This window comes from Centruroides vittatus, unplaced genomic scaffold, assembly GCF_030686945.1.
Source record: "Centruroides vittatus isolate TY-2023 unplaced genomic scaffold, ASM3068694v2 contig_3343, whole genome shotgun sequence".
NCBI lineage: Eukaryota > Metazoa > Arthropoda > Arachnida > Scorpiones > Buthidae > Centruroides > Centruroides vittatus.
Window position 1 is genome coordinate 329,580 of NW_027122147.1, and position 15,748 is coordinate 345,327.

A 15,748-nucleotide genomic window follows, 5' to 3' on the forward strand; every position below is an offset into this window, starting at 1 on the left:
TTATTCTCTGTTCTGAGATTAAACGATATCTCAATGGGTAACGTTTAAGAAACGAAATTTAGCACTGTAGCTTGTGTATAAAGGGGCATTAATGCTATTAACTTTTGGTTCTTAATTAAAGGTCAACAGGGTAGAGACATAAAAGGTCATGTGTCATATCTCCAGTGCAGTCGAACTTAATGAATATTTTACTCGTTATTAGCGTTCGCGATTTTTTTTTTTTTTAATAAAACTAAATCTACCTTCAAAATTAAACTTTTTGTCATTTTTTAATAGTACAGTAAAACCCATTAAGATGTTCTCGCTTAAGATGTTAGAATGTGTTTGGGGGCACGATTTAGTTCAACCACTTTGAAGCTTAATAATTCCTGTGTTAAACCATCCGACTCCGATTTAAAAACCACAGAAGTTATTAGGCTTCAAACAGGGTGAACAAAATTGTGTCTCCGACACACAGTCTAACATCCATACATACAGAAAAAAAAAACCGAATGTTTTGCATATCTCGACATTTTAAAATGTCCTGAGTCCAAATGTAAAAATTTGGGAGGGGTTATTTTTTGACCGAGCGCTACACTTTCCCTCTGTTATATATAACAGCCGAGCCGGGAAAGTAAAAATTATCGAATATATATTTATATATTGACTGTGTCATTATTTAGAGGGGTCTTTTAGCTTTGGAATAAAAAGTTTTTACGTTCTATCTTTATTAGAACTCTATTTATTGAATATTTTATTCCGAGGTCACGTGATGACATCAGAATTTCCGTGTCTATTTTGGTAACAAGTCTGCTCCTGATCGGAGTCGAAGTCGGATCGGTAGATTTTTACACGACTCCACAGCCCTACATTTAATACATTCATTGACAAAAAAATAACGCACCAAGGAGGCGATATTGAAATCGAATGAAACTGTTAGTACGAATGCAATAAGTGGTTGAAATATAGCAAAGAAATCCAACTTTCTGCGGAACAACGGTACAATTTAAAAGAACCTTTAGTCTTGTAGGACTTCCTCGTGCTTGTATACATGAGGCGATATGGTGGTGCATGCAGGCATCATATGCTAACCTGCGAAAGATTTGTCCAGATGCCACATCCCTCACATTCGTGATGGAGATAGTCGAGCTGACGTCCCATTTGGTTCCACAAATGCACAATGAGTGACAAACCTGGAGACCAGGAAGATCAAGAAGTGTGGAAAGTTTCCACCAGCTAAACCGGTTGAGGTTGGTGCTCTGTAAAGCGCATGCGCCAATGCCCTCTGGCTGCTTTACACCATTCAGTTATTCTCGCCGTGAAAGCTGTCTCGGAAGCGCTTCCATTCCGCCACTGATATTCGAATATACAATAGCAATCTTATCGTTTTTTTCACATATAGTATAGAATTTTTTAATAAGATACATAATGCACTTATAATAAAATATTAATTTTAATTAATTCAAAGTTCGTTAAAATATGAAAATTCATATTTTAGAAAATACAAGGGAAGGTCATTCACCGCTTCCAATGATGGCACGCCACTGGCGGAAACGTGATGGCGTCATTTCTGGTAAACGACCTATGTGAGGTCGGACTGATTGGTTAACTCGAGATTCAAGCCTAACTCGTGTTGGTGAATACGGGGTAAGAGGGCCTTCCTAGCAGGGTCATTACGGATTTGGCCAGGCACACAATGGAGCGGTGGGTGGCGAGGAATTAGTTCAACATATTCGGACGGATCACTCCCGAAAAATTCCTGAGTTTTTCGATCCGACCGAATTCGATTTCGGATCCCCCATAGAGGTAAGCTGTCACATTAACTACTCGGCCATCCGATCACTATTTTTCGAGGGATAGATCACTATCCTGGATGCATATTTGCATTCCTTGCATTGCTACATTAAATATGCATGGCCGATTCATAATTATAAATCGGAACGAGTTAAGAATCGAAACACCAGCCAATCATTTTTAATTTTTTTTTTTTTTAATTTGCTCGACTAATTCCGCAAATATTATGTTACTTTAACGTCTTCCGAAATTTTTTTTCTTGCCATTTTTCTTTATTACGTACAGTACGTTTCCAGTCTGATTAGCTGCAGCTCACCCACTGTTCCCATACGACTATAAATGTTTGGACGATTTCACACTGACCGATTCCAAGTCGTGTTGCCATGACAACAGCCGGTCAGCCTACTAGTAGTACGAGCAGGACAGATTTAAAAAACTTAAATATTCGTAATCGGGTCGGAACCAAGGAGATTATAGACAACTTGCATTGCATGTGACGTTTGGAGTCCCGGATATACATGCGCGTTTTGCCCGGCGCCATATTTGTGACGTTTCCTTTTCGTTATAACGTCACCTCATACATGACAATCTTTACGGGCGGAGTCGGGAGTCGAGCTTTTGTTTGAGGCTTCTTGTCCGCCTAGTTATATAAAATAGTTAAAATACAATTTCCAGGTGGAGACATAAATCACAAAAAAAAAATTCTTTAAAAAATAATTACAGTAGAGAACCGAAAATCGGAATCAATTGGGGACTCGGGTTGTTCAGATTAGTGATTTGTTCCGATTACCGATTATGTGCGAAAAAAATACATTAACCTGTCCAATGTTCAAATTTTTCTCCGTTGCGTGTCGCTTAGTGTTGAATTTTCGTCGATTTTAAGCCTAACGAAAATTTTTACACAGAAATAATAATCGAGGCTATCGTATCGTTAAAAATTATTTCTGCATTTTGTACAAAATAAATATATTGAAGAATATAAAAACATGAACATTATACTTTAGAAGTAAATTTAGTATCAAAAACGTTCGATTCAGCACGACACAGTCCGACTGAAAATCGTTCCGATTAACGAGTCTCTACGGTAATTTAAAATGGCCAAGGACTATATATATTCACAATTAACTGTTTTGTTCCTGGGGTTGTGAGAAAGGACATGTGAAGATTGTTGTTGCTTCTATATTATATATATATATATATATTTTTTTACTTTTGTACCAGTTGGCATCTTGACTAGCAAGAGTTGTTAAATAACTTTCCCGGCAGCATTTAAAACTGAGTTTGGTGCCATCTACTTTATTTAAAAAAACATATTTTAAATTATTATAAAATTTTGAGGGTAAAGACGAGTTTTATAAAAATGATTTTTACACGTTATTAGCATTTACATAGTCATTAAATCCGACCCTACTCGAGATTTGACCCACGACCCCTCGACCTACCAAAATTTAATAGCATAATCCTCCTAATATACTTACCTCCCTGAAAAATTTCAGATATTTTCGACAAGTCGGGGATTATTAAGCTTTAAATTGGGTGAACAAAATCGTGCCCTCCACACACATCCATAACATATAGTGAAAACCAATTTTTTTTGCATTTCTCGACGTTTCAAGGTCTCCTAGTTCAAAAATGTCCCCATGTTTTCGCTGTTATATATGAGTCGATAAAGTAAAATGCGTTTTTCCATCTACACGCGATAAACGTTTAAACTCAAGCCAAATATATACACCTCCACGAACAACGCCGCACAAATATGGCGCAAGAGGCAGACCGATCACGTGAGAGATAAACCCACGTACAAGAACATTAACTTATGTTGGAAGGTGTGACCGTTGTCGGCTTTTCTTCCGATGCGCCGCCTGGTGGCTAGGTGAAGCGGCCGGTCTTATATATGTACCGCTCAAGGGCTGAGATGTGGTGGCGCGGGTCTAAGCCCGCGTGAGGCCAGTAAAGTTGGCTGAGGTGACGAGTCTGGTGCAGATCAAACAAAACTATTCTATCTGGATTGTTTACTGCTAATACACAAGAATGAATCAAAGATGAATAGCAATAGAAAAAGCAAAGCTTAGTTTTGTGTTCTTTGCGTTCCAATTGCAATTTTAAAGCCTTACGGAGGCCTGATACAAGTTTTCGTCTATTCCCACATGAAAAACATGATTATTCGGAAATCGGTCGGTTATATTTGAGCTTCTCAGAATTCTGAGTGGATTAGACTTAAGAATTGGCAGTTTCCCGATTGTCCAGCTTTACAAAAAACATGCTGTCAATTTTAAAACATTTTCTTAAAGTTTAAAATGCCAGTAATTTTGTGTGGGAAACAGGGTCGGATTTAAGCATTTCGAAGCCCTAAGTTGAACCTTAAGGCCCCTTACAATTTTAGAAGTCAATCAAAAAGAAAAGAATTAAATCAGATTATGTCTGATTTAATACGGATATTGGGAGAAAAAGATGCGAGGTTTCACTAGACTTCTGTTTTATAAATGAATTTAAATTTTTATACCCATTCCATTAAAAATCTTTTTTTAAAGTGGTTTTATCAATTTTTTTAAAAAAAGATTTTATGTTAATTCTTAGAAAAAAATTAATGGACTACTACACAAAATAAAAAGTATATTTTGTTGGTTTGTAAAAAATGTTTATTACAAAATTTGACTTCAATGTTTTTTGTGCAAATGTTTGACGCCCTAAGCAACGACTTACATAACTTTTTACTTGTAAATCCGGCCTTGATAAGAAACATCAGCTTTGGACATTGTCCCAACACAAAGAGCACAAATATGTATAAAACGATCTCGCTCATGATACCACAGTGACGTGTCCCGCTGGCAATAATTTTATAAAATTTATCGATACAGCTAAAAGCAACATATCATTATATCGGACAGTAATATACGAATAATTTTACATTACTAGTAAACCCATATAAAGTAGCCATTTTGTAAAAAATGCAGCACCCTCTTATAATTCATGAAAAACGCGAATACTCCTTGGTGAGAACAGTCCGCGAACTACAACCATCACTTTAGATTATAAAATTATATTAGAAACTGTAAAATTATATTAAAAACACATACGAAAATGATCAAATTTAAAAATTTCCCTCGTGTCGTTTCTTCCAGAACTGCTTAAATTTTATAAAAGAACATTTATGACTAAAAACATCGACGTGTAAACTTTTCGGAAGAATTTATAAATGAAGTATGATCGTATCCGCGAATTTAATCGGGATTACAAAAATTTTTAAAATTTAGAAAAACTTAACGATTGGCCGAAGTTTCCTTACAATCTAAAATTTAACAATGTCTGGCTAGTATGCGTTCTGGTTAGTCATAATATGGTCAATTTTATTTATAAAAATTATGCAAAATGCGTTTTTTTGAGTAATAATGCATACTTTAATATATTTACAAATAATTTATGGAAAAAATGTCGAAAATTCAAAAAATAAGATTTTATTATAATTAAACACCTGAAATCTGTGCTTCCTGTTTTAGAACCACCTTTTACTACATTATGTATATGTTTATTACAACAATGAAAAATGCGCATAATCAATTTAAAGTAATTTCAAATTTTTACATTTATTACTTTGGGCTTCTTTCGAAAATATTTTAATAGCCTTCAAAAATTTTCGCGGCACACTAGTTGAAAATCACTGGCCTAGACCTTGACCAGCGAACACACATGGCTAGTCCGACACTGGTTACGCCTGTCGATATAAGTTGAATTCAGACATCTTAATACACATTCCATATGGTCTTGCAGATTCTAATGAAATTATTCTAGTAACAATTTGTCATTTGCACACACTATAACATTGATTCCAAGAAGTGTTACAACATGAAAGTTTAGAAAACTTATTTAATCTTAATTAAATTTAAAAAACATTTACTCCGGCTTTTCCCTCCCTCCTGTTGGCCTTCATTCACTATCCCAAATAAATCTTTATAAAACATAAATTTAACAATTGACAATTTGAAAATTTCAACTTTTCAAAAGTTGAAATTTTCAAATCGATTATTTTTAATTTTACAGTGTAAAGGTCAGCGCTTTTATTACCTTCAGTTTAATTTATTGGGCTATTTGAAAAAATTGTACCTATAAACTCCCACTGTCATCCACCTTTCATCTCGAGAAGAGAGTTAAAGATGAAAGCAGAGACCAGATATGGAAACCTTAGGGACAGTTTGTACACAGTTAATCGCCTGGATTAACTAATTATATACAAACTTCCGGTGAAAACGGGAAATCGGGAAATCACGTTATTTCAATTTAAAATATGTTTCCGAGTTACATTACCTGTACTATTGCTAACGGAAACGTGTGATGTGCAAGGGCAAAACATAAGATAGAAAGCATATATTTTAAATTGCAGCCAGTATTGGGACAATGTCACAATAATTGCTATTTTAGTACTTATTATTTAATTTTGAACCCTTAATTACAATTTAGTTAATTGCAACTCTTCTTTTACGACAGAACTACAGAAATTGTTTCTCACAAAATGTAATCAAATTTAATTATAAACCAGTTAACATTGAATTATTGGGCTGCCTAGTATTGTAATAATTTATATTCTCAATCTTATGAATTTTCTGTTCAATTATTTCTTCAAATTTAGCATATGAAATGCCCTGAAATGAATAATTTTGGGTTTCATTTGTAAAGATTTTAAAAAATTTAGTACAATTCATCTACTATAAATTATTATAAAATTCAATAAATTTTTTAAAACTTCTGAAATGTTTACTTATTTTGAAATGTGTAATAAATTTTTTAAGGATTGCTGTAAAAAAAAAATTACAGTAACACAGTATCTTGAATTTCATGGAGTTAATGAACTTAAGAGTGGAGATTAAAAATTATTATTAAATGAAAAATTAGTTTGAAATTTCAATGAAGAGCAAAATGTTAAAGAAACCATTTCATTTTCCAAATTATTTATTGTTCCCAAATCAGAAAATAATTGTATTATGAAGTATAGTAATGGTATAGTTTACAAGTAATGTTAACTTTTAAATTCTAATCTACAAATTAGATTTTGAGATGAGATTGACAACTTACTGATTTATTTTTTCATTCTGTTGATTAATATTGAAAATCAAGAAATTAGTATAAAAATTCTTGGAACAAATATTTAAAAATACATTCAAAGCTGACCACAGTCAGCAATCACAATTTTTCTGTTTGTTTTTCCACTCTGACTTCCATATCCTTCGATCTTCTTAACTACATCCATACCATCAACAACTTGACCAAATACTACATGTTTTCCATCAAGCCTGTTAAAAAAGTTTAAGGTTAAATCATTTCATGAAAAAGCCATTAAGCAAGGTGTTTTGTATAAGTATCTTCAGAATTTTGAAAACAAATGCTTTCAAGATTCTAAAGTTGAAAGAATAGCACATTCATCTACATTAGAATTAAAGAAACCTTCAACAGCTTTAATTCATTGACAAGGCAATTTAAATTTGAAGAACTCATTTATTACAACACTATATATGAAAGCTTGTTGACAGTATTGAAAAGCTGGGTGATTATGTCAAAAATTGATCTGTCTGATCAATGGGATGATTTTCACACCAAATACTGTATAATAAAATGGAGAAAACACAGATTGGCATTATATGTACTTTTAAGTGTTCTGTTCTTAATCAGATTATTTCCATTAGATTTTAGTAAATATCCATATTTTTCTGATGACGACAACTATAGGTTCATGGAAAGTGCTTGCGATAAGAAAACTTACATGTAACGCCAATCTCAGTGTTTTCTCAATTTTATTACTGATTTGTCTTTTCTAAAAGTTGATCAAATTCTACAGCCAGTGCAAATAATTTTTGACTCGACATGTGCACGTGTTTATACATATATATTAATCGACATAACAGAAAAATTAAGCCAAAACTAGTCAAATGCTAGATGATAAATATTGACTGAAATTTACTCTAATTCAAATAAAGACAGCCAACTGACATTTTCAGCACAAAAATTTCAAACTAATGCAGCAATCTTTGTCAGTTATAAATTTATGAGTTTCTGAAACAGGTATACCATAGGTAGCAAAAGGATTAAGTGATATTTGATGTTAATTTATTTTTCTGCCTAATTACATTTAATGTTCAATTTTATTCAGTATAACTAAAGGCAGGAAAGCAACTTTTTACTATGAATGAAAATTTAAGTTCTCTGAAAACAACCTCTTTAATGTACAACTATACTACTTAACATTGAAGAATAATGTCTGAAATCCAAGATCTATACATGTGATCTGAACATTCCCTGAGCTACATTAAGATCTCTGCATTCCCCCTTTCCATTATGCAATATTTGACCAAGTCTATTCAAGCCCAATTCCTACACAACTGTATAACTTTTTCTTATTAAAAGACACTATTCACTTACAAAAAATTGTGTGTAAAATTGATTATGTAATTAGCTACATCATAAAATTTCATGATTTTACTTCCATATACATTTACAATTCTGCAAAAAAATTAGATGCAAATAAGGCTGCTTGTTAGTAATCCTATATAGAAATGTTGCAAAGGATTCAGGAAGATGCATCCCTGGTCAATTTTAAGTGAGTTCAAATATTTTATTGAATAGTGGTTGAGTAAATGAATCACTCCAAAAACCTTAATATAAAGACCAGTAAAGAACCTAACCTAAATTGGATTGGCATTAAACACTGTTTATTTGGTGGATTGTTAGTTAATTTATATAAAAACTGGTTTGTACAGCAGTATCCAGATAAAACCAAAATAAATAGAACCACCATTTGACAGATTTTCTTGATATTGAACAATATTTTCAATTTTGATCTGCTAAGTCCACATCTCCCATATTTTTATTATAATTTGAAAATATGAGTAGACATTGTACCTCAATCACTGTTGCTCCGGTTCATCTTTTGGTGTTCACAGCATCAGCAAACAAAAAAAATGATGATAATGTTAATTTGTTTTTGTCATACTAAGTCGAACACAGCAAATTTCTTTTTTCAACACACTGCTGAACAATGATATCATGTTTGCTTGTTTTCAAAGTTTTTAGACAAGACGGTAAATACTTTTTTTTTACTAGTTTTGTGCCCCACACAATTTTCTTCTTTAGTAAATCAAGTAGCAGTGGTATTCTGGTAAAAAATTTGTCAAAATAGAAGTGATGGTGTTGGTTATGCAAAACTTGTTAAATGCATAGCATCATATGCAAGCCTCTTTTCACTTCGAGGGATTTTAACGTTTTCCCACAATATATGTTGAAATTGAACATATAACAGTTATTCGCATATAACACTTTTCTTTGAACTTCACACTGTCTTTACTGTACATTGTTCTCCTTATCTGGAAACCATAAAATGCAGTTTCTTACCTGTTTTAATGAATGAAAGGAACCATAAACCTATGTGCCATTGGAGTCAGGACATCGACTCCAGCTGCACCTAGGTTTACTCTTTGTCCCAGGGACAGTAGCATCCAATTTGGGAACCACTGCTAATAGGTATAACTTTTTCACTGACCGAAGTGTTAAAAATCTATGGTAAATTGATAACTGGTTAGCGAACAAAGTGTTGGAACAGATTATATTCATTAACTGATCACCCAATGTATTTTTAGAATTTTTACATAAAATAATTTTGAAAACCAATTAGTTAGATTTTATCAAAAATCCCTTTTATTACTGTGTCAACCAGTCAGAAATCCATCAGCAAAACAAAGAAAGACAAGCATTTGGAAAAAAAAGCAGTTACAGTATTTAGGTAACATGCAATCTAGAAGCCACTACACCCCACCTACTGTCACACAAGAGGTTTATTTTTATTTGAATGTGGTTCCTGTGCTTTATAGAAAAGTTCTGATTAGTTTATTCAATAAACAGACATTTTTTTCCATTTAAGCAAAATAATTAATTTCAAAGTTTGAAAATAATGTTAACTTGAATGGGGCTTTGATACTAGTTTTAGTTAACATGTAAATCCCTGTGATGGATAAGCAGGAAAAAAAAAATGATAGTAAACACAACTGAGTTATCCCAGTTCCACTGTATTAGTATGTACAGTGGAAGATAATTATATATAATACAGTGGAAGTTAAATACATACCAACTGGTTTTTACTGTAGTGAGGAAAAACTGAGATCCATTAGTATTTGGACCGGCATTTGCCATTGACAAGATACCTGTATAGATATAAACGAAAAAAATGATTTTAGTGGTCTAAATAATTTTATCACTTTCAGTTTTAGCATTACTTACCTGGTCCAGTGTGTTTAAGAGCAAAATTTTCATCTTCAAACTTTTCTCCGTAGATTGATTTCCCACCAGTACCGTTATGGCGAGTGAAGTCACCACCCTGACACATGAAGTTTGGAATTACACGATGGAATGTGCTGTTTTTGTATCCAAAGCCTTTCTCTCCTGTACACAGAGCTCTGAAATTCTCTGAAAAAATTTTTAATATTTCAAATGCATTAAAATCTAATTATCTATAAATTTCAAACTAGTGAATGAGTAAGTAAAAGAAATGTAATTGAGCTACTTATTAAAATTTTAAACTTAAAAGCTTCAAAATGAATAGAAATTTTGTTTTAAAAACTTTCATAAACAAACATTATTAGAAATAGTAAAATTTCAAATCTAATTACAGCCTGTCTAGAAAAAAAATCAACTTTGGTATTAACCAATGAGCATCAGCCATTGACCACGTAGCTGTGGCAAGTTTCCAGTTCCTTCAAGTCCATTTTAAAACATGGCCAGTGTTATGAGACTTCACATTGTGGTATTAGAATATGAAAAAGTTTACTTTAGTTGTTAAATGTATGATAATTTACAATTAACGGATGCTTTAAAAAATTAACATAAGAGGTCATTCTGCACTCTAGTGAGAAACTGACATATTACATGACATTAAGTGAAAAGTGCTGACGTCAGTTAAACCAATCAGCACATTCCCTAATGAAAGCATCATTATATGTGACATTGCTCTCAAGTTTATTACTTCCAGAAAGAAACTGTAGTTTTTAAAATGAGAAAGATTGAATCCTCATTGAAGATTATTTTGTGAGCTGAATATTGAATTCTCATCACTAAATACTGTTTACAATTGTATAAGATAGCTGTCATCAGTAATCTACATCTACAGTATATATTGTTTCAGATAAATTCACAAGTAGCTAGTTCTGTCAGTAAATGATTGCTTTACAGTTACAAGTTTCTTGAACAAGCTGTCTAATCTAATAAACTTCCATTTAGTTATCCTGATATCTTAAATGATTTATTTAATCTTTCTTCAGTAAGATAACATTAGGTGGATTAGCAATACATTACCATTTGAATAAAAGTCACATTAAATTGTATTTTATAAAAGTACAACTCCTCCATGTCACAAAATATTGAAATACTTGAAAACCTGCATGACTAATTTATTCCTCATTAATTTTTAATTGTAAAATAAACAATTATTAATATAATAGCTGTTATTGTTTCTTTAAATTCCTTAACTCCAGCAATTTTTGTCCAATCCACGTGAAACTTTGATTATATTTGTTTTATGTTCTGATGGAAAGTATAGGCTACTTATTTTGTGGAAATATTATCTATAGAATAAACATTTTTATCAAATTTGCATTGATAGCACTTGCGTTGCAGTGACGTCAGTGACCACGTGACATTCATGCTCGACAAGGAAATTTCCCATTACAGAGAATTTTAAGTTGCATTTTCACACATTTTGGCCTATGGGAAAGCGTAAGAGTAAAATTGGCCTACTATATTGCTTTAGCCCATTCAAGAAACCAAAACAATATTAATTAAGCTGTCTATTACCAAGGAAGACAGCAAGGAAACCTTTTAAAAAGGCAATAGTGTTTACTCAGAATGTGGAGTATAAAAAATTTTTATAAAGAGTTTAATATTTCTTTTAGTATAAAGACCACCTGTGTGCATATAAGTGAATTCTCTATTACTCCTTTTTGACCACTCAAGGTGAAATTTTATTTTCTTGCTCTTTATGTTCCAGGCCCATCAGTGATGGGCCTTTCATTCCCTGAACACCAGTAGTTTGGTCATGGGTCACACTTTGCCTCACCAAAACAGGCTGGCCACATGGCATTTTCCAAATCATTAATGCCTAAATAGGGGCCAGTTAACCAAAAAGACTTCTCAGAAGGCATCCTCACTAGGCAGATTGGTTATGTATGGGAGCAAACAACTCTTAAGTAACAATAGATAGTATAAACTACTCAATTTGTTGAAATAGCAAATTTTCTTGAAATCTCTTCTCAATTCTTCAATCTCTACTTTCTCATAAGAATTATTCAGTCTTCAATTATTATGCCTTTGTGTCCTTTATAATAGCTGAAATTTATCTTTGTATACTAGTACATTTATCAATTAACAGGACTTATTATACTGGAATATTATGGATGCAGATACAAAGTCCTGTTAATTGATAAATGTACTAGTATACAAAGATAAATTTCAATTATTCAGTCTTGCTTGATGAGGGAATTTAGTCTATATATCAGGGATGGCCAACACGTAGACCGCGGTCGACCGCAAAGGTTTTGAAAGTAGCCTGCGAAGCTAAAGTTGAACAATTTGCTTTCACTTAAATTAATGTTTAAAAATCTTAATTCGATAATTTATTCTTACAATAATGGATGTCTGTGCAACGTACCCATACTGTGTGTATTTATCCCGATGAACAATGCAAATGAATGTTAACTTTTAAATTAATTGTAGTTGCAATGCATGCGCATATTATAAATGGCAATCGCATAAAATGGCGCAAAATCATTTGTCAGACAGTAACGTGACAGCCGCTGGCTTCAATCCACTTGTTACTCCTTGTTTGTGCACTTCAATTTATCTTCAATTTTATTATTATTTTTTTAATTCATACAGCGAACAGAAGCAGGTATGTTAGTTTAGTAATTGTTGTTTTAAATGTTATTAATATTTAGCCCTATTATTTTAGAATAAATAAACCAACTACAGGCCGGAAAAAATAAAAACTTATCATTATTTATTTATCATTATTAATTATTTATTAAAATATCTATTAAAAATCCTAAAATTGTTTGCCCATATTCATAGTAGCCGGCAGACTATATTTTACCGAAAAAGTAGCCCCTAAGGGATAAAAGTTTGGCCACACCTGCTATATATAAATACTGTAAATACCAAATTTTCAAATGATACTAAGTTTTCATAAACAACAATTTATTTATTCTGTAGTAAAAACATTGGAATACTTTAATTCAAGTATCAAAATAATGAAAACTTATTAAAACTGCAAATATAACCATTTATTTGACTGGACACAAAGCTATAAGCAACAATCATGATTGTTTACAAAATAATCAGCAAACTACTAAGCAGTAGTTCATAGAGGGATAGATGAAATGTTCATTGGTTTTTTAAAACTACAACGCAAGTGGCAAGCAGAATAAAGGGGTCAAAAGTGATTTTCAGTGATGAGACAAGTTTTTTTTCCTATGGGAATTAGGGTGTAATGATGTTAAGAACAAAGCATGAAGAATTTCAGGTACCATGAAAAGCTTAGTAAAGCTTCCATACAGCATCATGATCTGGAGCTGCAATGGTAGCAGACATTATAATCTCAGCATTGCAAATTGTCCCAATTCAATAGATAAGGAAATTCTGGAATGTTACCTTCAATGAAAAACATGTTTGGTAGTGCAGATTGCATTTTCTAGCATGACAGTGCTCTTGTTCTATGAATCATCTAAGAAATGGTTTAATGAACATGTTCAAGTATTAGCAGGCTTTGCAATTCAGATCTTAATCCCACAGAAAACTTGGGAAATCATTAAGAAAAGATCAGCCAAATAAAAAGCAACTACAAGAAATGAATTAACAAACAAAACAAGATATCTAGCATTCAATTCAATGAGAAGACTGCTGAATTATTATGTAACATGCCTTCTGCATTAGGATTTTTTTTACTCCCCACATTCAGAAAATTCTCACAATAATGCAACTTTTTTGCACTGTTCTATGAAAATTTCATAAGGAGTCCACAAATTTTAAGTATAGTGTATTTGATTTAATACAAAACCCCTCCATTGCAATTGCCCCTCAGACCACTGTCTTCATGGTTAAAGTACTATATTGTAAAAAATATTAATTCCTAATTTTATTGTTTTTTTTTCTATACAAAATTTTCTTTGTTGGAAATTAACATATTGAAATGAAGTTTTAACTGAACCAACAAAAGCTAATCAAATTTACACACACACATTTACCATATTTTCTATCTGCTTAAATTATTTTTTTTACAATTTGAAATACTTGATCTAGTTCTAATATTGCACTTTTGTGGCTTTAAATGTTTTAAGTAAAATGCTCATTTTTCACAAAAGTTCATCCAATTACACAAACTCCTATATATTTTTGAATTTAAATCTGCCAATATAATACTAATGTCCGATTCAAATGCAATCTCAATACATTCCAACTTTTAATTAATAAATTTTGTAATGTTAGCATAAGTTAAATTCAAAAATGAATTATCTACTGTATCTTAAAAAGAATTTAATCAAGTCCAGCAGTAGTATGTATTTTTCCCAAGAGCAGAAAACTGTTTCCTTCGCTCTCATTATGGGTAACAAAGAAAACTCGCAAATACTTCAAGGCGACACAGGTCCAAACAGACAAATTAAAGTTCTGGATGAAATTTGTTAATTTATCTGTCATAAAATCCCACGACCTGAAGATAAAATGAATGAATTATAAGAACAAATGTTTTTTAACTGGATTAAAGGTGATAGTTGGAACTTTTATTGTAATCTAACCAGTTTTACAGTATCTAATTATAAAAAGCTTCATGTCCTATTATATATTTTCTCTTATTAATATAATGAAGCTACCAATTTGGCTATTAATGAGGACTTCACACACCAGAATCAAAAAAGTGATTAGACCAAATTAGATTAGAACTACTTAATCTTTAAGTAGCAACTCTTTTTCGTCTTTCAAATTGTGCAATTACACATTTAAAGACTCCATAAATAAAGAACAAAATCCTAATCCGGTCACCTTTTTGTTGTGATGTGATAAGTCGTCAGTAATAGCCAAATTGGTAGCTGTATTGATAGAAGAGAGAAAACTGAATAAGCTTATTTAACAGTTTTGGTTAAGAAATTACATATTTAATATCTTTAAACATGGAAAAAGCTTCTGGAAATATCTTCTGGAAAAGCTTAATACATTTGTTTTGCACTAAACACAGGAATCTGCACCAATCTCTGTTCAGGATGCTGCAACATGGCAGAAAATTTCCTCAAATGCAAATTAGCTCCTGTGATTGGAAAAATGCAGATGGAGAGTATCTGGAGATACAGTTCATTAATGAAAAAGGGAAAATTCATACTCATTACTAATGAACCAGTTCTTATGAAGGTCTAACAGTGGCATAGCAAACATAACTGGCACCCGACACTTTATTGGCACCCCTCCCCCTTCCAGAAACACACAGTTTGTCTTGGAGACCATTTGGGTGCCACTTGCAGAGGGGCACCTGGTGCATGATACACCCCCTCGCTACACCACTGCTATTAATTGCACTGTTACCTGGAGTTCTTGCTTGCAACACAAAACAGTGTTCTGTTTCTTTTTTTTTGCAAACAAGAGAATATTGAAATTTTTTAAAGTTATGATTACGGTATGCTGTTTACCGTTAAAAATGTTTACCTTGCAAATACAATAGAGACTCGTAAATCGGCACCCCGATTTTCAGTCGAACTGTGTCGTGTTGAATCGAACGTTTTTGATACTAAATTTACTTCTAAAGTATCATTTTCATGTTTTTACATTCTTCAATATATTTATTTTGTTTGTACAAAATGCAGAAATAATTTTTAACAATACGATAGGCTTAAAATTGACGAAACAACAGGAAGCGACATGCAACGGAGAAAAATTTGAACATCAGACAGGTTATTTTTTC

General features: G+C 32.3%; 1 protein-coding gene and 1 long non-coding RNA gene across 2 annotated transcripts in view; both read right to left on the bottom strand.

The window, feature by feature from the left end:
* Positions 1-5,212: 5,212 nt before the first annotated feature.
* On the bottom strand, positions 5,213-6,468 carry LOC136973983 (uncharacterized). Its single transcript, XR_010880576.1, has 2 exons — positions 5,810-6,468; positions 5,213-5,764 (listed from the first exon to the last, which is right to left on the bottom strand). It is a non-coding gene; the product is annotated as an uncharacterized lncRNA (long non-coding RNA).
* Positions 6,469-6,699: 231 nt separating this feature from the next.
* Positions 6,700-15,748, bottom strand: part of LOC136973982 (peptidyl-prolyl cis-trans isomerase) — a 28,553-nt gene continuing 19,504 nt past the window's right edge. Inside the window, exons 3-5 of the mRNA XM_067268761.1 lie at positions 10,033-10,218; positions 9,881-9,956; positions 6,700-7,058 (exon numbers count right to left, since the gene is read on the bottom strand). Coding sequence (XP_067124862.1) covers positions 6,926-7,058; positions 9,881-9,956; positions 10,033-10,218 — 395 coding nt within the window. The 3' untranslated portion in view covers positions 6,700-6,925. The remainder of the gene's footprint in view (positions 7,059-9,880; positions 9,957-10,032; positions 10,219-15,748) is intronic.